Source organism: Scyliorhinus canicula, chromosome 21 (genome assembly GCF_902713615.1).
Source record: "Scyliorhinus canicula chromosome 21, sScyCan1.1, whole genome shotgun sequence".
Lineage (NCBI taxonomy): Eukaryota > Metazoa > Chordata > Chondrichthyes > Carcharhiniformes > Scyliorhinidae > Scyliorhinus > Scyliorhinus canicula.
Window position 1 is genome coordinate 35,413,493 of NC_052166.1, and position 26,502 is coordinate 35,439,994.

The 26,502-nt window shown below is 45.7% G+C and overlaps 1 protein-coding gene across 1 annotated transcript in view; it reads right to left on the bottom strand.

The window, feature by feature from the left end:
- LOC119955647 (collagen alpha-1(II) chain-like) overlaps window positions 1–26,502 on the bottom strand; it is a 120,826-nt gene that overhangs the window by 66,182 nt on the left and 28,142 nt on the right. Inside the window, exons 10-17 of the mRNA XM_038782068.1 lie at window positions 26,186–26,239; window positions 24,568–24,612; window positions 21,535–21,588; window positions 19,091–19,144; window positions 15,691–15,744; window positions 10,833–10,886; window positions 7,632–7,685; window positions 6,329–6,373 (exon numbers count right to left, since the gene is read on the bottom strand). Coding sequence (XP_038637996.1) covers window positions 6,329–6,373; window positions 7,632–7,685; window positions 10,833–10,886; window positions 15,691–15,744; window positions 19,091–19,144; window positions 21,535–21,588; window positions 24,568–24,612; window positions 26,186–26,239 — 414 coding nt within the window. The remainder of the gene's footprint in view (window positions 1–6,328; window positions 6,374–7,631; window positions 7,686–10,832; window positions 10,887–15,690; window positions 15,745–19,090; window positions 19,145–21,534; window positions 21,589–24,567; window positions 24,613–26,185; window positions 26,240–26,502) is intronic.

Here is a 26,502-nt window from a genome sequence, read left to right on the forward strand (position 1 = left end):
GAAATGACATTAACCAGGTCAGCAGAGGTGTATTTTCTTCCTGGCCATTTATTATACAGACTTTACTGGCTATGAACATTTGATTTTTAATAGTGCCAGAAGGGATAGTGAATGGGTGTACTGGCCCTCGCACAATACCAGCCATTCTCTAATTTTTGTAGTTTACAAATGAGAAAAACTTACCCCAGCAATGACTGAATGAAGCACACAGTAGATCGCCATCGGTTTTAGAAGCATTGACTTACAATATACATAGGATCCCGATGCAATTTTTACTGTCTACTGGGCGAAGAATACACCCAATTCAATAAAGCAAGTTGAAGAAACGTAAGAGGTGCTAAACTTATGTTTGTAGGGCTGAGGGGAGCAGGAGTAATATAAAAGTACTGCAGATGCTGGAAATCTGAAGTCAAAACTGAAAATGCTAGATTAACTGGGCTGAACCTGTGGAGCGAGAAACAGAGTCAATGTTTGAAGTCCATATGACTTCTGTGAAGAACTGAAGAGGGATGGAAATGTCATGAATGATATCACTGGAGAAGTAGATGGAGGAGGTGGGGCAGAATAGAAGGTTGGGGATATGTAGGGTCGAAGGAGGACAAAGATACCATGGACACAAGAGAAAGGGAGTGTTAATGGTAGCATTAAGGATTAAAGAAGTGTTAATATTGGCATAAAGGTAAGATAGCAGAAGGTGTTAATAGGAGAACAAAGGTCAGTGCTTAGTGAAAGCAAAACTGAAAAACAAGTGACAGATGGACAGATGGTGGGGGCTAATGTTGGGACAAACCAAGGAAAGAAAAAAAGGGTTTCAAGATGGAGGGAAAGGTTCACAGGCTAAAGCTGTTGAACTTAAAATCTAGAGCTTTAACGTGACTAATTGGAAGGTTAGGTGTTGTTCCTTCAGTTTGCGCTGGGCTTCACTATGCCATTCTAGCAGGCGAAGGATGGACATGTGGGCATGGGAGAAAGATGCTGAGTTGAAATGGCAAGTGACCGGAAGGTTGCGATCAAGCTTGTGGACAGAGTGAAGGTGTTCCACAAAGCGGTCGCCCCGTTTGCATTTAGTCTCCCCAATGTAGAGGAGACCCTATTGGGAGTAGCAAATATAGACGATCAAATTGAAGGAGGTGCTGGAGATCCCCTGTGTCCCTGGATTTCAGAAGAATAACATGGGTCTCTGTTTCCCCAGGCATGCCACCAGCTCCTCCAGGCCTATCTTGCTGTCAGTGGCCCAGCCTCTGAGTTCCCACATGTATTGCGTCAACCCTGAGCCAGCAAAGTAAAGCAAGGCAACAGATTTTTTTTGGCAGCAGCCTGCTGGTGCCAGTATCAATGAGAGCTAGAACTCAAAAGGAACCGGCTTCCCTCTGCACTAATGGGCAGAGAGCTAGCACGCTCTGTCATTCAGCCAATCGATAATTAAAATCTACCGTTTTCCTCCTGACAGGAAGACGAGGTGGCCTTTGCTGAGGCCTGTCCACAATCACCAGTGCGGTTCATTAAATTGAAAAAGGCTGAAGGTTATACTCGGAAAGATAACTGATATCCAGTGCAATACTTAATCAGTGACAATGAGAACTGTTGGAAACCACTCAGCTGAAGGCCGCAGTACTTAAAGGATAACCAGGAATGAGACTTAAACATGCAACATCTCCGTGGCAACCAAATATTTAGGGCACGGGTTAACCACCGTGTGGCGTCCGGCGCGGATCTGGGAGTGTTGGTTAAATAGTGAGAAAGCCCAATATAGAGATTTGTGCCAGACATGAATCAGTTTGCTATCTAACCGGCCCACTCCTGATGGCAAGAATATCATTAACCCTTATTTGCATTTGCTACAGAGAGGAAGGCAGGCAGGGGGTTTGGGTCTTCTGATGTATTATTATGGGGCGGCGAATGTGGAGAAGGTACGGAGCTGGGTCAGAGGGGTTGACTCCCAGTGGGTCAGAATGGAGGAGAGTTTGTGTAGGTGGTCGGGATTGAAAGTACCAGCAACAGCGCCGCTCCTGACGGCCCCGGGGAAATATTCAGGGAGTCCGGTAGTAATAGATTCGTTGAGAATTTGGAGGCAGTTTCGCCAGCACTTCGGGTTGGGGGCAGGGTCAAGGGAAATGCCGATTCGGGGGAACCAAAGATTTGAGCCAGGGAAGTGGGATGGAAATTTTCGGAGATGGGAGGAGAAAGATATTAGGATGCTAAAAGATTTGTTTCTTGGGGATTGCAGATTGAAGGAGCTGGGAGCGAAGCATGGGCTGGAGCAGGGGGAAGTATTTAGATACATGGAGGTTTGAGACTTTGCCAGAATGGAGGTACAGAGCTTCCCGGTAGAGCCGGCCTCCACATTGCTGGTGGAGGTGCTGACGGCAGGGGGACTGGAGAAGGGGGTAGTGTCGGCGGTGTCTGGGGCTATTTTGGGAGAGGAGAAGGCACCGCTGGAAGGGATCAAGGCAAAGTAGGAGGAAGAGTTGGGAGAGGATGGAGGAGGGATTCTAGTGTGAGGTGCTCCGGAGAGTGATTGCCTCCACCTCGTTTGCGAGGTTGGGGCTGATATAGCTGAAGGTTGGATATAGACCGCACCTCACAAGGGCGAGGGCAAGCCGGCTCTTTGAGGAGGTAGAAGATGTGTGTGAACTGATGCGACCATCAATTCACACGAGACTGAGAGGTGAAGTGAACAGTGGTTTTAATCAGCTAGAACTGTGCCTGCCTGTGACTGCTCAGTACTGAGTGCTGCCTGCAGGCTGCAGATCTATATAACTCCCCCGAGGGGGCGGAGCCATAGGCAGAGCCTCACGGTAGCATGGTGGTTAGCATCAATGCTTCACAGCGCCAGGGTCCCAGGTTCGATTCCCGGCTGGGTCACTGTCTGTGTGGAGTCTGCACGTCCTCCCCGTGTGTGCGTGGGTTTCCTCCGGGTGCTCCGGTTTCCTCCCACAGTCCAAAGATGTGCGGGTTAGGTGGATTGGCCATGCTAAATTGCCCGTAGTGTAAGGTTAATGGGGGGATTGTTGGGTTACGGGTATACGGGTTACGTGGGTTTAAGTAGGGTGATCATTGCTCGGCACAACATCGAGGGCCGAAGGGCCTGTTCTGTGCTGTACTGTTCTATGTTCTATGTTCTAAGGGCATCAACATAATACAATACAATGTAATGTAATACAATGGTGAATGGTAGCAGTAATACATTCACCACATGAACGTTGCGGGTGGGGGGCGCAAACCACGCTCATGTATTTTGGTTCTGTCCAAAGCTGGAGGATTACTGGAAGGAGGTTTTTAGGGTAATCTCTAACGTGGTGCATGTGAAATTGGACCCGGGCCCTGGGGAGGCCATAGTTGGGGTGTCGGACCAGCCAGGGTTGGAAACGGGTGAGGAGGCAGATGTTGTAGCCTTCGCCTCGTTGATCGCCTGAAGGCGGATCCTGTTGGGATGGAGATCAATCTCTCCACCCTGTGCCCTGGCGTGGCGGGGGACATGCTGGAATTCTTGACTCTTGAGAAGGTCAAATTTGAACTGAGGGGAAGGATGGAGGGGTTCTACAATTCATGGCCGTTTTTCATTATGCACTTTCGAGAATTGGATTAAATCTAACATTAGTTGGGCGGGGGGTGCGGTTGGGAGGGTTGGGGGGGGAGAAGGACTGTATGTGTTAATGGTGACTATGGGTGATTCCTGTTCCTTTTTGATAATTGTTTATGTTAACTTGAGGGCTGCTGTTTCTGGTTTGGTGGGAGGATGGGATTGTTGTTGTTGATATGGGGATTGACATTGCATGCGTTACTGATTATTGTTTATTGTTGGTGGATATAAATTTGGGAGAAAATGTGAAAAAGGAGGAGAATAAAAATATTTTTGAAAAACTCATTTGCATTCATTTCAATCTCATTGGCGAGATTGAAGTCGAATGCAACGGCTTCCTGGGAATTAACCGGCTCCCCAGCATGAAATCACGCGGGCGTCATTAGCACTCCTTTTCAAAAATGAGAAATTGGTGCACTAGCTGCTGAGGGAAACGGAGGAGGTGAGTAGACATTGACATTTCTGGGCATGCGCCGCCCCAGTGCTTGGGAGAGGGAGGGTGCTGTTGTGGGATCCCTCAAGAGGGAATGGGCTTGATCACGGGGCTGAAGCGTTCCAAGTCGGGAGATTGTCCCTTGGTGGGGCGGGGGGGGGGGGGGGGGGGGGGGGGGGGGGGGGGGGGAAGAGAAGAGGCTAACTGGGGGGGAGGGGAGAAGAGGCTAACAGGGGGCAGGGGTGTAGGCTGGCCCATTATGAAGATTAATGCGGCAGAGACTTCATATGTATCAGGTGTAAGGAGGGAGGTATTCGGCAGAACTGGAGGCCGCCGTTGTCTCCTAGGTGGAAGGCCTTGTGTTGCCTCCAGTGCTTCCTCCTCCCTGACATTGCCCGTAGGGCCGTGGGGGTCTCCATGCGATGGAGGGGCTGTTTGTAGTAAGCTCCAGAGGCCTCTGAGTCACCTGGCTCTCCCAGTCCTGGTGGCTCCCCGTTGTCTGCACCATGGCGTCGACGCTCTCAGTGATGCGCCTCAGCGACTGGGGCATGCTCTGCAGTGTCCCGGCAATGTTCACCGCCGAATGGGGGGTGTCCCTCAGTAACTGGGCCATGCTCTGCAGTGTCCCGGCAATGTCCACCGCCGAATGGGGGGTGTCCCTCAGTAACTGGGCCATGCTCTGCAGTGTCCCGGCAATGTCCACCGCCGAATGGGGGATGTCCCTCAGTAACTGGGCCATGCTCTGCAGTGTCCCGGCAATGTCCACCGCCGAATGGGGGATATCCCTCAGCGACTGGGACATGACGCCGAGGCCATCAGCCATAGTTGTCTCAGACTGAGCCATGCCTTGGACACAACCACTCCAAGACGCTGACCTTGTGCTACAGAATTTCCACTGCAGTCGCCACCTTAGTAGTTCTGGCCTCGGTGCCATGCAATGACGGCATCATCTCCTGCACCCGTAGCCTTTGGGACTCCTCCAATCGGCTATGCACTTGCTGGAATGTCACTGACACCCCCTCCTGAATCTCATTGCCATGTCCTAGCATGTGCATCAGCTCTGGGATAACCTTGTCCAGAAGCTAAGCCTCTGACTGAGACTCAGCAGAGTCTTGGGATCTAGCAGACCTCCAACTGCTAGCTCCCTGGATGCTCCTGCCTCTATCTGATGTACATCAACAACTATATGGTGATCAACAGATTGTGCCCCGAAGCCTGCCCGCTAATGTCTCCCACCTAGTTGTGTGTCTCTGTGCTGGTGACTGGTGAGGGTGATAGCTGTGAAGCCTCGATTGTGGTCTCCTCGGAGCTCTCCTCCGAGGCGGTCTCTTGGGTGGCAGGGTGGGGTACAACTATAGATGGCCCTGCTTCATCAGATGGAGATCCCGCGAGACAACGGACATGAGGTCAGTGAGAAGGAGGGATCATTTTGTCTCACATGAATAACTCACTTGAGACAGGTCATCAAAGTGGATCCTCACCTCCTCAGCACAGGCCAACCTCACTGTCAGTGACTGCTCTCTCCTCAAACAACCCCACGATCTCAAGGGAGTGAGGACTTGGATCTCTGGTACTTAGCCCCCCCCCGTTTTGATCCTTTCATGCTTATTGTGGGTTATCTTCTCCTGTTGAGACAAAGAGAGTCCTACTTGTCATGCTGGATGCACTGACAGCCGCTGCCACTGTCTCCCAGGCATGTTGGTGGCTTGCTGCTGGCAATCCGACCCCCTCGGGGGAACAGGATGTCCCGTCTCGCTTTTACAACGTCGAGAGGCCTGGCCAGGTCGGCATCCCCAAAGCGAGGAGCAGGTCTGCGTACTGCCATGCTTGTGTGTTGACTGGAGTGTGTTGAGGGAGCGTTTAAAGACAGGTCCCCCTGTTAGCGATGGGAAGCTGAGGCAAGGGGCTGACGACTCGGACTGCAAGGCAGCAAGTAATGGCGAAAATCTCATGAGGGCTCATTTTTGCCATTAAGTACGGGCCACAATCTCACCAATGCAGCCGTTGAGAAACCACCCCCCCCCCCCCCCCCCCCCCCCCCCCCCCCCCCCCCCCCCCCCCCCCGCCAATTGGGCCCAAAATGACATTTAGAAATTCTTCCGTTAAATTGCACTCTTAAATTACTAGAGCAACAAACCCTGAGCAATTACCTCAGCAACAAACTAAAAATCTTCTGAAACTCATCTAGCATATACAGTGGAATTACAAATTCATGCATTTTTGTGCTGCAAAATGAAAATAAAAAAGCATTTTAGGCATACAATGAAAAGAGAACCTTTTTTAAAAATAAGCGAAGGTAATTGTAAACCTACTGCCGGTCCAGGAGACCCTCTCACACCAGGCTTGCCACTGGGACCCTGAAAAATAGATACATTTGAAAAATCAGATTGAAGAGCTTTGGATGCTGTTTAAAACGAATTTCCAAAATTTCCTGTGATAGCTTTCTGATATGTATTTCACGTGATGGGGTGGATAATGGGGATTCTCGGAACTGATTTTGTTAACTATTGAAAAGTGCTGCTTTCTCCATGTTATTTATCTCCTGTTCATCTCTTGGAGGGAATTATTGGGGCTTTGCATATTTCCTCAGTAACACAGGCAAGAATATCGGACTGGATTCTCCGCCGATGGGATTCTCTGTTGCGCCGGCAGTGCATCCTTGCCCAGGAGTTTCCCGGCGGCATGGGGTGGCCACAATGGGAAATTCCATTAGCAGGCGGTGGGAATGGAGAATCCTGCTACTGGCAAGGGCATGCTGCCCAGGAAAATGCGGCTGGCGGACCGGAAAATCCCACCAATGATCTTAATAGCGAGGCAAGTTCAACACTGTGCCACGAACCAAGCTCAATTTTCAATGTGCTATGACGCAGTGTGATCGTGCTCCAACACGGAAAAACTTTATGGCCCCGCCCACCCCTGGAACCATCGTGCGCGGGATGGAGAGTTCGACGGACAAGCAAACCGTCCGTCGACCTCGGGAAGGAATTTCGTGTGGCATGACTGGAAAATCGTGTCACTGTGCTATTCTCCAGTTCAACTCTTAACAGATCACAAGTGATAACTAATCTTTGCCATAGATTTCATTGGCCATGATTTTCCAGTGATGGATGCGGCTCGACATTGGCTGCCGGCAGGAGCTTCTGGTTCTGCCGATGCCTGCAATGTTTTGTGTGGCTCTCCTGCCCGTTACCGGGGAACCCGCCGCGGGGTGGGGTTGTGTTCAGCAGGACCGGGAAGATCCTGCTGTTGGGAAGGGTGGAAAATCCCACCCATTGCTTTTTCAATCCCAAGATTCAAATGAGATTTTGTAAGCAGTTACAACTTTTTCTTTTTTTAAATAAATTTAGAGTACCCAATTAATTTTTTCCAATTAAGGGACAATTTAGCGTGGCCAATCCACCTCGCCTCCACATTTTTGGGTTGTGGGGGCTAAACCCACGCAAAGACGGGGAGAATGTGCCAACTCCACACAGACAGTGGCCCAGAGCTGGGATCGAACCTGGAACCTCGGCGCCGTGAGGCTGCAGGGCTAACCCACTTCGCCACCGTGCTGCTCTCGTTACAACTTTTTCAATGGTTTTTATTTTTATTTTTTTTAGTTTTGGTCTCACTCACTTTCAGACCTGCTTTTCCCGATTGCCCTGGTAGACCTCGTTTACCTCGTTCTCCCTAAAATTAATTAAGGCACAGTTAATGCATGTACATATGGATTAGGTTTTTTTGATGCACTGATACACAGTTATTTAGAACAAAAAGTCAATTTTGAGCAAAAATAAAGGCAGGTTTTGTAACACTACCACATTGAAGTAACAATCTTTCATCATTCACAGATGCTCATGGTAATTTTCCATTAATCCACAGATCTAACCTGTATTTATCCTACTTCGAAAAAGATAACAGGAACAGTACCTTCATGACAAATATACGCCTGTTAAACTATGTTTAAACAGAAATAAAACTATTCATCCATTATAGTTAAGAACCTTATACAAACACATCACTGCGTGATGTAAATCATGTTTGAACTCGGGTAAAATGTCTTCTGAACAGCAAAGTTCAAGTAAGGACATGAACAGCATCCAAAGCGTATTTTTCTGGGTTTTACCTTTAGGCAGATGTTAAGCTGTGAAAAGAAAATCTAGGGCAAAGTGTCATTTTCAGCCTGAAAATTTCCACAGCAATAAACTGCTGATTAATTTTTCACCAAATCACAGCAGAGCTTTAACTTTCACCAAGGTCGCTTACTTAACTGGAAGCAATATTCTGTCCATTGATGCTTAGCACAACAGCCAGTCTATGGAAAACTCCTCCTACACAAGTTTAATTTGTATTGATGAAAAGTCATACTGCTTGTTATACCGTCAAGTCACTGTGAGACCGTGAGAACGAGTGAACATTTGGCTTTAATATCCATGAACTCGCCTGCCAGAGTTGGCTGTACCAATGAGTGCAACCCACAGGTGGCAGGACTATATATGGCCCCGGTGAGGGTGGAGCCAGAGGCGGAGCCCACCGGGGTTCCAGTACAGTACCTGGAAGTAGCCTGTATCATCACTTCCAAGTCATGGGTCACATCATTATACAGACAGTACAGGCAGCTCATGCATTAGGTGAAGTACATTCACCACACTGCTATCGATACAGTGAAGAATAATCTAAGGTGACGCAATGCATAGTAGTATTTTCACTGGAGTAGCAAGCCAAAGCCTCGGGCAGAGTGAAATCCCACCATGACAGATGTTGAAATTGGAATTCATTAAAAATCTTGAATTACGGGTAAAGGTAAGGTCCCAGATGAGCATAGCCTGTTTCCCCTTCGAGGGGGAGAACTGACTGGTGGTGGTTTAAAGGTCACCATTATGGATCACCATACCTCATGCAAAGGGCAAGGTTGAGAAGGCAGGTCTTCATGAATAACCTTGGCCAGTACAGGAATTGAACACACGTTGCTGACCTTGTTCTTAATCACGAACCAGCTATCTAGCCCACTGAGCTAAGCCTGCCCCCAAAAATCTGGAATTAAAAGTCTAATGGGGCGGGATTCTCCCGTACCCGGCGGGGCGAGGGGTCCCGGCGGGACCGAGTGGCGTGAACCACGCTGGCGTCAGCCCGCCCCAAAGGTGCGAAATCCTCCGCACCTTCAGGGGCTAGGCCTGTACCGGAGTGGTTTGCGCATAGCCACTGGCGTGGAAGGCCTTTGGCACCACTCCAGCCAGGGCCGAAGGGACTCCGCTGGCTGACGCAAGTCCGCGCATGCGCGGGAGCGCCAGCGGCTGCTGACGTCATCCCCGTGCATGCGCAGGTGGGTTCACCTATGCATCGCCCATCGCGGAGGCTGACGCGGCCGATGCGTAGGGAAAGAGTGCCCCCAGGGCACAGGCCCGCCCGCGGATCGGTGGGCCGTGATCGCATCCATGGAGCCAGGCCACCGTAGGGGCACCCCCTAGGGCCAGATCGCCCCGCGCACCCTCCAGGACCCCAGAGCCCACCCGCGCCGCCGGGTCCCGCCGGTAAGGGACCTAGTCAATTCTATGCTGGCGAGACTGGCAAAGAACCAGCAGGACTTTGGTCCATCGCAGGCCGGAGAAACGACGAGGGGGGGGGGGGGCCGCGGTGAGCGGCCGCCGACCGGCGTGGCGCGATTCCCACCTCCCGCCGAATCTCCAGTGCCGGAGAATTCAGTGGACGGCAGGGGTAGGATTCACGCCCCCACCCCCCCCCCCCCGGCGATTCTCCGACCCAGCGGTGGTCGGAGAATCTTACCCATGATGTCCATGAAACCATTTTGATTGTCGTATAACCCCACCTAGTTCATTTTAGAAATCTGTCGTCCTTACCTGGTCTGGCCTACATGCGATGCCAGATCCACAGCAATGTGGCTGACTCTTAAATCTCGTCTGAAGTGGCAAACCACTCAGTTCAAGGGGAGTTAGGGATGGGTATCAATGCTGGCCCAGCCAGCGACGCTCACATCCCATGAACCAATAAAGAAAAATCAAGAACCACAAGAACAACCTCTTGTTCGACCTCAGATTATATAAACAGATTGATCTTCATGCACTTTGTGACATTTATTCAGCAAGGTTTTCATTAATTTCATTTCATTTCTTTTCATCAGATTGCCGAAAATAATCATTTTAATTTACAAGCACGGTGCAAACATTAATGGGGAATAGGTTTGCTTCAACTCTCACGGTTTCTAAGAGACTGAAACCTCGATGATAATGAGGTTATTTGAAGAGTTAAAAATAGGAAATTCAAGTTTGAAAGAAAATAGCCCAGCTCATGTGCAAATAGTTGTCAAGACACAGATTGTGAAAAATAAGACCTATGATTGAAAACTTCCGAGTGCGTCAGGCACAAGCCGGAAAGCATGTGCGATATAGTTGACTTAATTCATGGCCAACATGTTATTCAGTTAATGAGCATTCTGGGGATTGTGCAAATATACATTTTATGTGTTTTCTTTAAGACACCCTTGGTTATTCAGAGGAAGGATAAGAGGTAGATTGGAACTCTTAATGCAAGGGTACACCGCGGGCTAGTGATATTGGAGTTATGCGTATGGTTCTGGTTCACTGTAAGGAGCAAGCAAGAAGATAATGTGGGGAAAAAGGACATAAAGATAGAAGAATTATAAAGGTACGAAGGAAGTAATGGTCAGCGCCAACGACAACCAGACGATTGTTGGGAGAGGCACAATTAACATTTCAGAAAGAAACATTCCAATAGCTGCTGCCCGAGACTTGCATGTCACTCTTCAAACATGGCAAACGTGACAAATCTTCTTATTAACGGGAAAAGAGCCTCTTGTACCTTGGCTCCCCTTGATCCTGGCCTTCCTCGCTCACCCAAAGGTCCGGGGAATCCCTGCAGGTAACAAACAAGTCGTTCATTCCCACCAAATTTCCAAGGAAATTCTCCCACCTAAAATATCAGCAGACTGCAATAACATTCTGCACTGACCAGTGAAGACATAAATGCCGAATAAATTAAGAATTTTCATCACAATCATGCTAAACAAAGAAACCCAGAGTAAAATGCCAGGATTGGAAAATGACAAGACCTAAATATCAATAGTGTGCAATAAAGTAAATTAATTTGTCTATTTAGAGAGTATATTAAAATGGATTATATATGTCTCATTTCTGAAATGGATTTACAGCACTGATTTAGCAAAGGCTGTAAAATAAAAAGTGTCCAGAAATAAGCAAGTTACAGCTCTCTTCTACACATCAGCTTTGTACGCCTCCATAGTCAGTGGGGTATATGGAAATGTTGATGTTTACTTCACAAGCTGATATGATTAGCAAACATGGACAGTTTTGAATGTTCATTCATTGTATGTGGGTGTCGCTGGCAAAACCAGCATTTATTGTGCCACCTTGGTAATGAGCCACCTTCTATATCCGCTGCAGTCCATGTGAGGTCGGTACAGCCCCAGTGCTGTTAGGAAGGGGGGCTCATGGATTTTGATGCAGCGACAAAGGTGCAACAGCAAAATACTTCCGAGTCAAGATGGAAGGTGACTTGGAAGGGAACTTGAAGGTGGCTGCCCATGATCTTCAAGGCGAGTTCACAGGTCTGGAAGGTGCTATTAAATGAGCCTTGACTCGTCACTGCAATAGATCTTGTAGTGGCGAGAAATTATTATTTGACATCAAGTCCACTTCTTCAGTTGACATGATGTCTACCTCATCATGGACTATGCTGCGCTCATTTAAACTCATGAGCGATAATTCTGCACAAATACCCTACTCCCCTTTACAGAGATCAAAATCCAGAATGTGGATCTATTCTCAGATTTCCACCATTGGACGCAGGCATTCCATCCTCGAGACAAACATTTCTACCCCTGACAACAGATAGATGATTGTATCCTATAAAGTCATTCATCACCTTAATCAATAATGATCCCGAATGAAGGATTTGTTTTTGAATGGGCGGTTCACAAGCTTGGAGGAGTTGGGGGTGAAGTTTGGGCTCCAGCATGAGGGGGGGCTTCAGATACATGCAGGTGCGGAACTTCGAGAAAGGTCTTCCTGAACTTTCTGGTGGCACCGTCCTTTTTGTTGCTGGAGAAGGTGCTGTCAGTGATGGGGCTGGAGGGTGGGATTATTTTGGTGGTTTACGTAGGTAGGATCATGGAGGACGATAAATTGTCCATGGAAGGGATTAAGGCCAAGTGAGGGGAGGAGCTGGGGATGGCATTGGAGGAAGGAGTATGGTGTGACAGTTTAATGCCTCAACCTCGTATGATGGGGTTGACTCAATTAAAAGTGTGCACAGGGCACACTTAATGAAGCCGAGAATGAGATGGCTGTTTAAGGGTGTTGAGGATAGCTGTGAATGGTGCGGCAGGGGCCCAGCTAATCACGTTCAATGTTCTGGTCCAACCCAGAGTTGGAGACATTTTGGGGGTAGTTTTTTCGCACCATATCAGAGGTACTACACATAGATGTGGAGCCTGGTCCCCTGGAGTCCATAATCGGGTTGTCAGACCTGCTGGGATTATAAACGGGTGCAGGGGCTGATGTCTTAACCTTAGCCTCATTGATCGCTCGCCGGCAGGTCCTGTTGGGGTGCAGGTCAGCTTCTCCCCCCCTGTGGCTCGGTGTGGCTGCGGGCTTTAGTGGAGTTCCTGTACTTGGAGAAGGTGAAATTTGCACTGAGAGGGACAGATGAAGGGTTCCACAAGAGATGGGGTTTGTTTATCTTACACATTGGGGATCTGTTTGCCGTCAAGGGGTAGGGGGTGCAGTTTGGGGAGGGGGGGGCTGCATGTTAGTGTTGGGTTTGTATTTATTCTTTGTAAAAATGTAAAAATGTTGAAAGTTGAATTAAAATATTTTTTTAAAAAATCAATAATGATCCCTGTAACCTTGAATTTCATTCCCAACGCTAACAAAATATGTATATAGTTCCTTTTAAAGGAGGTGTCATTTAAACCTCGGTTGCGGGAGTTAAATATTTCTTAATTTTCTATCTGTGCAGCTGGTTCTGTGAAATCATAATTGGAATAAACCCAATACAGCATCACAGTGGATTTAATATGTGATTTACCAGACATTCATCAATTTAATGCTCTTTTAGAGATTTCAATATCACAGTCCGCTTTTTAGCTTTTCTAATGGCACTATGTGTGGAATACAGGTTATCCACATCTGGTAGGGATCAGTGGCATGACATATATCTTCACACATGCATGTTATCTTTAGTGTTCCTGAAGTGAAATATATATGCGCTGTGAAAATAACAACAGGATCAGATGTATATTAAACAGAGGATATTGTACCGGGGGATTGTTATTGGAATCAATTTATATGCTCAAGATTCATAACTCAAAATTAAATTGTTAAGTCAAACAATCCAGTAAAGTTCCACTGTGATACACCAGAGGAAACTATCTCAACAGAAACTCCAGCACAGTACTGTAAGAGGACAATATTTTCGGGGAGGTCATCCTTCAAAGGGGTTGTTTAACTGAGGCCTAGTCCTCTCTGTTCCAGTGGATGTTAAAAGTTCCACAGCCGTATACAAGGAAGAGCAAGGATATCTCCAGTTGAACATTCTATCCCTAGCAACCTTGCCCCTGCTGTTTTAGCACAGAAACATTGGGGGCCCATTTTAACCCGGTCGAGGTGAATTGGCATTGAAAAAGCTAATTTACCCCGTGGAACTCTATTCTGTCGTGCCGTTTCTGAATTTAATTGCAGGGCTGTGAAGGCAGATGAGGTCCTTGCCTAAATTAGGTAGCACAGTAAGAAGTCTTACAACACCAGGTTAAAGTCCAACAGGTTTGTTTCAAATCACTAGCTTTTGGAGCACTGCTCCTTCACCTGAGGAGAGAGCAGTGCTCCGAAAGCTAGTGATTTGAAACAAGCCTGTTGGACTTTAACCTGGTCATATAAGACTTCTTACTGTACTCAACCCAGTCCAACACCCCCCCCCCCCACCCCCCCCGGGTGAGGGGGGGTGAGGCACTGAGTTTATGCAAATTGGGGTTTGATGATATTAAACATACTCCAAATCTATTTTAACTGGGTCCTAAATGGTGATGCTGCCAGGGAGTTTCTGCCATGCTGAAGCTGGTCTCCTGCACTGACGAGGTATGTGGAAAAACTGTCCAGCGTGGGGTTAAAAGGAGCAGGGGTCCTCCATTAAGACCCACAAGCTAAATTGAGGGCTGTCTATGGATTCCCCTTCACACCTTAAAAGCTCTCTTCAAACCCCTACATTGCATACCACCCACTGCAAACCAGATGGGGATGTCCATGGACTACCTGATCACCTTTGATTAGCAATCACTGCTCTGCACGCCCCCCCTCTTCCCCCCACCAACCAACCACCACACCCATCCCAATCATTCTGTGATTTTGAGGCTGAATGGAGTGATAAATCTATCTCATGGCTGCTGTTTTTATTTGTTCATAAAACTGTCATTGCACTTACATGCGAGGTACTTTAAGATGTGATCAAGATACTATCTCAATTCATCTTTATTATTACAGATATAAGTCTAGTTAGTAAATACATTTAGAATTATATGGTACAAAAGTGATCAGATCCATCAACATCAGTGTGCAGCAGGCAACTCACATTTTTGAGGTGAGGCCGTTTTTCAAATTTTTTTCTCCAAAGTTGGTGTTATCATGATGGGCAGAATTTTATATGTCCCAGGTGGGTGATTGCCCAATCAGAAAGAATGTAAACGTTGGTGGGCATTCCGGCATTTCCCCATACTCGCACAAATTGTATTTGGCAGGGCCAGACACAGACTGACAGCGCACCCGCCAACAATTATGGAGCCAAGGGATTATCTGCCCTATTGCCCAGAATATTACGTTGTCCATGCGATTTTGTAGGTTGTTGCTAGGTCAGGCGGGCAATCCATTTTTCAACTTTTCTCAATCACGGATGGGAAGTGTGGGCGGGTGGGGGGGGTCTCAATCTGAAGGCCTTTTCATATTTTGGGCTCCCTACCCTCCATGACTTGGGGGCTCCGACCCTCCCTCCCCACTGGCTTACTTCCCTATCCCATGATTCCCCCTTCCTCCAACCCTCCAGGGCATTCCTAACCACCCTGCCCCCGGGACTTACCTTGGGAGCAGTCCTGGGACATAGTTCTGGGCAATCTCTTCTGGCCATTGCAGAGCTGTGCTTGGAGGTGGTTGGAGAGCTGTTGGCCAATCAGATTGGCCAAAAGTTCTCCAAGATGGGATTTTCTTCCAAGGGCAGCCGGAGGTCCCACCAACTGCCAATCAATGTTCAATGGAGCGTTAAATGGCAGTGGGTTTCTGAGAGTCAGCAATTCTTGCACTCGCTATCCTAAACATTCGACCCTATGTTTTCATTTGCTTGACCAACATGAAATTAACACAAGTGCTCACAACAAGTACAGGGGAATGCATCTCAATCACTTTGATATGAAGTGCGAAGGCTCCAGTCGCGTTGATCCAGCTCCATCATTAAGCGAACACCCTCTGCACCCAAAAATATTTTTGGCTACCTTGCTAACGGTGATTTTCTCCTATTTTATGCGTACAATCATCTAATGCACAAAATATTATCTATTGCTTTTGAGGCAAATCCAAACTTAATGATGCAATTTGTGCTTTGATTGACGCAACTTTCATTCATTTGTATGTAACAACTGGTTTTTAATCTCACTTACATACATGCCTACAGGTCCCTGTGGTCCTGGGAGTCCAGATTTACCAGTAAAACCCTGGAAATATAAAGCAGGAATATTGTAATTCACATTACTCATAAGCATTGCAACTCGCGAGTTTAAATTTATACTTGCAGTTGTATTTCTCCTATCTATTAATGTAATTTAACAATTCCCAATTCAAAGCAATGAAACAGGTAAGTCTTCATCTCAATCCAAAAGGTCCTGCAACATTCTTGCAGTTAATGAGATACACTTTAGAACCTTAACACCTTTCCACCTTAGATGACTGAGAACAAGAAGAACCTTTGGATCAGAGCACTTTGATTATAAATAAGATTATAAGGCTGGATGTGATGTGAAATAATGTTTGTAAATCAGTGAAAAAAAAAGACACATGTTGTTGAAGCATTTCATCTTGCACCCATCAGGACAGAATCACCTTGTCACCTTGAAGAATACCAAATTTCAACAGGAACAACGATTTTTCCACTGCGTTGGTTGGCAAATGGACGCTGGTTGGCAGAGGCATTGCCATGGGGAATGCACCAGGGAACAGTTGTTCCCCAAGCTTTCACTTTGTGAAAAAAAGGCACAATTCTTGGACATATTTTTTCTGCTTTCAAAGGATAGAGCGTATAAATGTTGCTTCGAGCTCAGGTAAATAGCCCACATTGCAAGGCTGACTGATAATTTTAATTTGGTTCTTGGTCTAATTCTTCGCGCAATCAAAGTTATTTAGTTATTGTTGTCCAGTTGCAGAATCATATCTAATGTTGGGCTGTATTATGTTCTACATTTTGAAAGCATGGGCTATTACTCTATTTGTTATGAACAGCCAAAGGGATCTGTTATTTGATACATCCACCAAGTGATCCCAAATATCTGGTATTACCCTGGCACTGAAATTCATACGCCACATTGCTTATTTGTGTGGTTGGTAGAACGGTAGCATAGTGATTAGCACAATTGCTTCACAGCTCCAGGGTCTCAGGTTCGATTCCCAGCTTGGGCCACTGTCTGTGCGGAGTCTGCATGTTCTCCCCGTGTGTGCGTGGGTTTCCTCCAGGTGCTCCGGTTTCCTCCCACAGTCCAAAGATGTGCAGGTTAGGTGAATTGGCTATGCTAAATTGCCATTAGTGTCCAAAATTGCCCTTAGTGTTGGGTGGGGTTACTGGGTTACGGGGATAGGGTGGAGGTATGCAGTTGGGAAGGGTGCTCTTTCCAAGAGCTGGTGCAGACTCGATGGGTCGAATGGCCTCCTTCTGCACTGTAAATTCTATGAAACATCCTTTTGGCTTGAAAGCAGCATCCTGTTAGTGAAGAATACCATTCGTGTTGTTCTGCATTTGAGCAGCGTGAAACGACTTGCTCCATCTGTTGATCACATTTTTAGACACCTTATCCCTCCAGGTTATTCTGTGGTAGACTGGGCACTTTTCAGGACTGAAAGTTCTAAGGCCCATTTATTAGTTTACACAATAAATAGCAAGCAATAATTTGAGAAGGGGTGGGCATTATCCTGCAGGATAGCTGTGATGTATCCCATTTTGCCATCAAGCTTGCCTTGTGGGCAAATGTCCCAGGTCCTATTTATGAGGTTGTGGATAAGGGCAATCTTCCAGTGCATGGCACTGCAGGAACACCAATATGTATGTTGATCAATGAAGATAGGCTTATGGTGGACAGCAGTAGAGAACCCATTGGCAAATTTCTCAACTAACATATTGAGGAAAGGGAGCTTGTCAGTTTGGTCCATTTCAAAGGTCCATTTGATGGGATGGAGCCCATTAAGGTGTATAAGTAATTTTTTATAAGCAGCTGCAGATTCAAAAATAGCAAATATATCATCTACATATTGGAAATATATAGGGATAGGAAGTTATGGTTAATTCCTTCGACGACCCGATCCTCATGGAAACTGATTAAAGTTTTACCAAAAGCAGGGCCTCGCAGGCCTCCCATGGTAACACCATCTAGTTGGGCACTTGTGGTATCGTTCAAGCTGAACTAAACTGCGTGAGTTACTAATTTCTCATGTTCAATGAACACAGGTTCAAACAATGGTGACACATACTGGGTTATGTGGATAGGGTGGAGGTGTTAACTCTCTCCAGGAGCCGGTGCAGACTCGATGGGCCGAATGTCCTCCTTCTGCGCTGTAAATTCTATCTATGTATTCCCCCATGGAACCAACCAATATTAACTCACCTAATTTGAATTTAAACAGCTCGGGTGTTTGAACAAGTGTTTTCTAGTGTTTTCTCCATTGAAATGCCTCTACCAATTACAGTCCACTTGCCAATCAATTAGCACTCTTTGCTCAAGCAGTATTCATTTGGTATACTTGCAGTTCTGTCCTGATGAGTTCAAGACAAAAACTTCGACCAAGTGTCTCTTTTTTTCAGCAACACTCAAGTTCTATGATACCAAGAAAATATTTATCTTTGTATAGTAACTTACAATTTCAATAGTGAAATGAAAATGAAATGAAAATCGCTTATTGTCACAAGTAGGCTTCAATGAAGTTACTGTGAAAAGCCCCTAGTCGCCACATTCCAGTGCCTGTTCGGGGAGGATGTTACGGGAATTGAACTGTGCTGCTGACCTGCTTGGTCTGCTTTCAAAGCCAGCGATTTAGCCCTGAGCTAAACAGCCGTGCTTTATAAATGCTGCTTTCTCTCTCTGACACCCATTATATTTGTCTTTCAATGAAAACCAAGCTTTATTTTACTTAACCATCTTCTTAAAACCTACTTTTCCTTGTCCAATATCTCCTGAAGTGGCCCCAGTGTCATATTAGAACACACTTGATAAATTATGAGTTATCCTCGCCTAGCAACAATTAGCTGGGGAGGGAGAAGGATAAACAAAGTCACAGACCAACTTAACAACAGTTAGTTTGTTCAAAGATACAGCCTTGGAGGCTAGACTTGAAGTCGTGCCAATGACAGATTCCAAACTATTATCAGCGACAAGACACTAGTGAACTACTGACAGCCTAAAAAGGGAATTTTGTGTAGTTTGTGAAAATGTATAATTTGTGCACTATGTGTAAGCATGTTCTTAGTCGACTTGAAATGAAGAAAATGATTATCAAATATGATAATGGCAGTTCAGTTTGTAAGAATAGTGTACATAATACCCATTGCTCTTTGGTTTGGCAGACACAAGAAAGAATGCTTGTCTACGTTCAAGTCTATCTGTTAACTATACTCCACTTCTAAATTGCTTACTGAAGCAGGAAATTCATGTTTGGAACCTCTCAGCATCAACTTACTTTTGGTACACTCAAGTGACCAAAAACATCCTTGTCTATAACATCTCTTAATTCAATGAAATATTTGTGCAACACTATGAATGACCAGTTGTGGTAATGTACTACAATTGTTGTTAGGCTTACCCTTTCTCCTGTTTGACCAGGAATTCCATCAAGTCCAGGATACCCAGGAGGACCCTGTGAATGATGTTTAAAAAAAGAAATTGTCTAAACACTTTGAATATTTTGATTCCTTTCCAAATTCCTTTCCCACACCTACTGGTGCACCAAGGCAGATTTCTGTCTGTTTCCATAGCTGGTTATTCCTGGAGCAGGTCTCCAGAGGTTCATAACTCGAGGTGGCACCACTCCACATCAAGCATGGCAGACTGGGACTCTCTCCCACTGTTACCACCAGCCATTGGTGTGTCTGAAGGGTTTGCAGTTGACACCTAACCTGGTTGGCCATGTTATGAACGCACCTTCCTTGGCCATCATGTTCTGAGGTGGGATTCAAACCTTGAGGTTCTGGCTCAAAGGCAGGGACGCTACCCACACACCACAAGACCTCCACTTCGTCCATTTGCTTTTACAGAATATTTGCTGCACACAACACACATACGACAATGAAGGGGCAGGATGGCTGATCAGAAAGAGTTTAGCTGCTCACATTGGAACAGCAAAATTGCATTAAGATTATTAATGTCATTAGGAAAACTGAGTGGAGTGTGAAAGACCAAGACCCACAGTGCAGGCTACTATTAAGGTTGCAAAATAAACATAAACATGCCGATTATTGCAAAATGTGACAACTGAGGGAGATCAGGGTTTTGTGATTCTGTGAAAGAATGACACACCAAAGCAATGTTATAAGATTTAGAGCATTATCCTCCCAAGAAATGACAGAGTGTTGTGACTTTCCCACCATTTTGTGCCCGCCGCCGAACCCATTGCACCAGGTGCATTGCAGGAGAGTCCCAAAAACCGGCTTCACGGTGGACGCCAAACATTAAAGTGGGGGACGGAAAGGGGGAGGCCCTGAAGGTGGGGGTGCCCTCAGTGACCCCATAGCGGGATGTGAGCACTTGGTGGGAGAGGGGTGTTGCCAATATCTGCAGTGTGGTTACATTGTCTGCGGATGGGGGGGATGAGCTCACTTAGAAATCGAGACACCCATGCAAAAATTTCTCAGGCGCAATTCAGTGACCCTCCTCAGGCCCGGTGCGGATCCTGGCACAACAGGTGAAGCGTACGAGAGCCCAAAATCGAGCTTCGCACCAGATGCTGTGCCCTTCGTAAGTCACTCGACTGGCTCCACCTGGCATGATCTGGTTCTCTCCCGCATTGAGCAAGATTCAGACCTACGTATTTAAGTGAGCTTAATGGCTCATTTAAATACGTAGATCTGGATCTTGCTCAATGCGGGAGAGATCCAGATCATGCCAGCTTAATTGCTCATTTAATTACCTGGACACAGAATTCACACGGCGCCGGGGGCTCAATGGTCACACCTGGGAGACCTCACTAAGGCGCTGTTTAGTACTGGTCCACACAAACGTGGACCAGGTGTAACGAGACCTCGAGGGGTTCCACAGGTCATTGGAGATCCTCGAGTGGTCGAGGACAGGGCAGGGTGGAACACTAGAACTCCGCCTGGCACGCAGGGACCTTGGCACTGCCAGTCTGGCAGCCTAACATCACCGGTGAGAGGCGGGGAAAATTGGGGGAACGCGATCTCACCGGCGAGAATCAAGTTTCCCGACTCTCAAAGGATCTTGGGCTCACATTGCCATTTATGCTGACAGCATAAAATCTCCTCCACAGTTTCTCCTTACAGCGAGAACAAATGATGCACCTAGAGGGTGAAGTTCTTCTTTTAACAAAAAAAGAAGGCCGATATTTTCCACAATTTAAAACAACTCAAATAGTTGGAATGCAAGACCTTGAATGTGATTACATCAGCTGGCGACTAATTACCAAAGCAAAGAAACATTTTGGGGTTTCTCAGCAGAAGAATTGAATGTCGACACCTGGAAAACACTTCGATCATGAATTGATTCAGGAGTCTCTTAAGACTGCTCCAACAATACAACTCAAACTTCTAAAGAACAACCTCTATCGTATCAATTCTAGCCCCCAAATCAGTTACCTAGCACCCAGTTACCCTTAAAGCTATCACTTAAAAATAAAACACTAATTTGCATTTATGTAGCCCTATGAACAGAACAAAACTTACCAAGGTGCTTCGCAGAATTATTATTAGTCACAAACTGACAACGAGGCATACAAAAAGATATTAAGGCAAGTGACCAAACAGAGTGGCCTAAGATGTTATAAGGAATAACTTAAAAGGAAGTAAGAAAGGTGGGCAGGGTTTTGGAAGGGAATTCCAGAGTTTGGGGCCAAGGCAATTGGCCACAATGTTGAGCATTGCCGATTTGTAGGCTTAACGTTCTGAATTAGTCTATCAGGACTGAGCAATGAGAAAAGATAACTGCCTGTAGCATCGTCACATGCTGTGCAAAAACAGAGAACTAAATAACCAACTCAAAGTGAGCCCTTCACTTTTGAGTGGTAGCTTTCCTTACAGGTGGTCCTGGAGGTCCATCGGTTCCGTGATTACCCCTTATTCCTCTGAAGCCCTGCCAACGTGAAAATATATCCCAATAAGATTCAACAGCAAAGATAACTTTCCTTATAGTTAAATAAAAGAGAAGGTGCATTTTTGAATCCACACAAGAACTTATTTGCATTATCATTTTGTACTAATAAATCTTTAATGTCAACAGCGAATTGGAACATGAGTTCAACTGTGACCCGCATGATTAAACAACCCAGTGAACCCTTAAGAATGCTTACACATATATTGTCATTGCAATTGTCTGCTGAGAATATATAAAATCTTGCAATGCTGTCCTGACAGTGTAAAACAGCTAAATATAACTGATTCAGGATCAACTGGCACCTTTATGAGCAAGCTGTACTGATAAATATTGAGAACAAATTGCAAAAGTTACATAGGTATTATTGGAATTGTTTACTGAGTTTCAAGGAGGTACAGATGTGAATAAGAATGATTTTTAACTGTCAGCTATTGCTTTCTTGCCCGAAAATGTGTCTGGAAATCTGTGCCACTCACTGCATTCCATCCTGTTTATTTCCTTTGTTCCCGTTTCTTTGCTTCTATTTTACGGTTTTGATTTATGATAAGTAAGGCTTAATCCATACGGACCATAATCCGCCTGCGCTTGTGGAAAAATGAAAATCTCGGAATGAAAGATCGTTCAGTTGGGAGTTTATTTTTGCAACCTTTCAAAGTAAAAATTGTGCATGCTCCAGGAAAGGACAATATTACTGCGGATGCATTGTCACAAATTTAACAGCTGATCGTTGGCAGATATAGGATTGGGGGAACTTATGCAGTAGGAAAGGAAGGATGAATGGATGGATGTGCGTTTTGTGGTTTGCGTCACATACCTGGTGATGAAACTTCCTGGCAATGACATTTCATCCCTCTAGGAGGGAGGTACGTAAGAGTTCTTCCTGTTTATTGTTCTCATTTGTTTTGTTTTATGGTTTCGGTCCATGGACCCATAATCGCAATGCGCCTTTAAGCAGAAGACTCAGCAGAAACAACCTGTTTGCCGGAACACCGTATATTTTAGAGAGGAGAAACCAGGCTCCTCAGCACTGAGTGGATCTTAGGAACCAGGTTTTGGAGGGAGTCAGTTCGATTGTAATAATAATATTAATAATCTTTATTGTCATTAGGCTTACATTAGCACTGCACTAAAGTTACTATGAGCAGTCGGCACATTCCGACACCTGTTCGGGTACACAGCGAGAGAATTCAGAATGTTTAATTCACCTAACAGCACGTCTTTCGGGACTTGTGGGAGGAAACCGGAGCACATGGAAGAAACCCACACAGACACAGGGAGAGCGTGCAGACTCCGCACAGACAGTGACCAAGCCGGGAATCGAACCTGGGACCCTGGACCTGTGAAGCAACAGTTCTAACCACTGTGCTATCGTGCCGCCCACTTGGGGTAGTGTTCTGCCTGACAGTGGTCAGAGATTGGTTCCTGTGTGATGGTTTCTGAGAACTTTGCAGAAATTCTCTCCCATTCTCCCACTCGCCCTCTCTTTCTCTCTTTCCAGAGAAAACCATCTTTAAAAGTACCAAAACAAAAGCCTGAACTTCAGAAAGACATTGACTGGAAGTCATCCCAGTGCATCGAGGATCTTTATCCTTTTATTGTTATTTATATTTTCCTTCTATCTCCCCAACCATTCCCCTCTGTGTTGTTTGCCTGTGTGTGTGTATAAAGAGTGGAGCAAGTTAGGAAGGAGGTGGGGGAAAGGGGTAGTAAATAGTCAGTTACATTTTCTGTCCGTTTAATAACACAGTACATAATAAAAGGTTACTTGTGTTTTAAAGTTACAAACCTGGTGACTGTAGTTTATTGGGCTCAACCAAGGACATTGGGTGATTTCAATAAAATCTCATTTCACCTGTGTTGGGACTCTGGGTCAAGCGGGGCTGGAATTGACTGCGCACTAGTCCACAGTGTCATGTCACTCCCCCAGCTCAGTGACACCCAAGGCTTGTCTGATGCAATTTTCCATAGTGTCAGTAAGTGGGTGGGCTTTTCCACCCACCCTCCTGGTGCTATAGCTTTTACCTGAAAATCAGCAGCCTAGACCAAGGAGTGAATGCTTCACATATCCTGGCAATTTCCACCATGTGGTCTAACCAATGGCTCTTAAAGGGACTGCTGGTTGGCTAGAAGGAGAGACAACCTCTTAAGCACCCCCCCCCCCACCCCCACCCCCCCCATAAGGAAGGTGAAGCGCTGCTGTCCCATTTGAGCCCTTCCCTCACAAACACCTCATCTTCCACATCCAAATAGCTCAATCTAATCTTGACACAAGAGGGAGGGTGGAGCAACTTGTTTTGGGTGTAACTTGACATTTGGCTGCAAAACTCCTTAAAGCAATGGTGTGGCAGGGATATCGGTAATGGGCTAATGACACATTGGTCTCTTTTCTCACTTCAGAGTTTTAATGTTCCAGATGCTCATGCAAGAGTGATTTGTTCCAAGTGTCTGAAGGCTGCAATTGGCTTCATGGATACAGAACCTCTTCAATCAATGCCTATTTACAATTCATCTCAAATTACAGCAAAGGCTGCTTATGACTTTGTGTTTTTTTTAATGAAGCTAATTTCAAACACATATGCCCTCCTCACTGTACAGATGGGGTAAAACCCATTGTCCACGCCTGAATATCCAGTGTTGTTGGATAACTGGGTGCACAGTCACATTTTCCACTCCTCAGCAAGATCTGAAGAGTGAAGGACACAGTAATCTTCAGTCACACCGTTAATGAAGGCCATGATAGAAGAATCCTCCTCATGACTGGACTTTGAAGGACATTGCCAGAAATCAGGAAGCAAATGGCCCACTGTGTCTGCAAAACCAATTTCAGAGGAACAATGGCCTAATTAGGAGTGAGAAAGGAGTGCATGAAAAATAAATCCATGTTCCTGTAAATTTTAGAGCAGAATAGGATTAATCCAGAAAATATATTATAAGGGTAACTTCCGTACAAATACTTACATAAGGCCCCTTCTTCCCCGTATCACCTGTAACGCCAGATGCACCCTGTGAGAGAAACCAAATATAGAATGGGTATACTTTCCTTCATTGCCGAAAGTGATAAAGTAGACACAAATTCCCACCATGCACTTAACTGTTTTCATCAATCCTAGCTGATATATAAATATGGGACTTAACTCTGTGAATCACCAATTTAATTCACAGCACTTTCAACTGATTTTTGCATAAAATACCTATATTTTAATGCTCAGTTAATCGACAGCCAATGTGAATAAACCAATTTGAACTTTGGTTGGCAACTGGTCAGAACTGAAGCATTCAGGTGTTTCCGAATTCAGGACCAGCCTACCAGGCCAGATTAAAGAAGAAAGGTGAAGATGCCAGCGTACCTTTTAGGTGTCTGAGTTAATATGCAGTGTTTGGAGATTTGGAAACTGTCCGATAAAATAATTTAAACATGAGTCGTGAGATAACTATCAGTGGGATTCACTCAAACAGGCTGAAACCTAATCATTGGGCACCGCAATGTTAAGGACATGTTTATACATCCAAATAAATATCATCTGTCCCAATATTGGTTCTATCATACAACCAAGTATCTAGGAACTGGACATTAGTATTGGACATTGGAACTAATCAACAGCTCTTCAGATTGGAAAATCTCAGTAGAATAAACAAAATGGGTTCTGCCAGAAGAGGTCAGTAGTCCACAGAACAAATGCAGCGTGTACCATATCAAACTGAGCATACTAGCTGAGAATCATCTTGCTGCAGAACATCATTAACTCCATGATGCTTTCTCCAGTTTGACTCCTTGGACAAGATTGTTCCTCCCCTTCCGCAGAGTGTTCTGCGGTGCAGAGGGCGGCTTGTCAGTGGCCGGTGGTGGGATCTTCCGGTCCCACCGATGCCAATGGGGTTCCCTGTTGAACGCCCCCCTCAGCGCCAGGGAACACCCTAAGATCCCGTCAGCATGAACAGCTAGAGGAAAAGCCTGCCCCTTCAATCTGCTGTTGGATGCAGGAGACCAACTGTAATAGTTTCAGGTTTGGAAACACCCAACCATCCATCACATCATAGATTATCATAGAATTTACAGTGCAGAAGGAGGCCATTCGGCCCATCGAGTCTGCACCGGCTCTTGGAAAGAGCACCCTACCCAAGGTCAACACCTCCACCCTATCCCCATAACCCAGTAATCCCACCCAACACTAAGGGCAATTTTGGACACTAAGGGTAATTTATCATGGCCAATCCACGTAACCTGCACATCTTTGGACTGTGGGAGGAAACCGGAGCACCCGGAGGAAACCCACGCACACACGGGGAGGACATGCAGACTCCGCACAGACAGTGACCCAAGCCAGAATCAAACCTGGGACCCTGGAGTTGTGAAGCAATTGTGCTATCCACAATGCTACCGTGCTGCCCATCCAGGGACTTTTATCCTCTGAACCTAATCCCACTGCGAATTAAACCGTGAAATCCCAAATGAAACGGTTACAGTTAACACAAAAAAAATCTTCTTTTCTTCCACGCCAAACATTATAGCAAGTAAAGTTTAAATACAAAGAGTGTAAAATGTTTGTAATCTGTATTAAAAGTACAGAATGGGAACCTGTGTACCAGGCTTTCCTTCAGGACCGCGTATTCCTTGTTGTCCCTTTAATCCCTGCAGAGATTAAAACATATTTTGAGTTGAACTGTGTGGAAAACGGAAGAAAAGAAAATTCAGACACATTCATAAAAAATGCACTAAAATAATTAAAAAGCCATCAACAGTAATCCTGAATCATGAAAATGTCTATACTGGTTCACTAAAATGGAACAAATTCAGTTAAAACAAAAAAAAATCAACTGTAAACTCCTGTAATTTATGTTAATTCACAAGTCAATAGAATTACTTAAATGGAAATCAAAAAAGATTTTGCAATC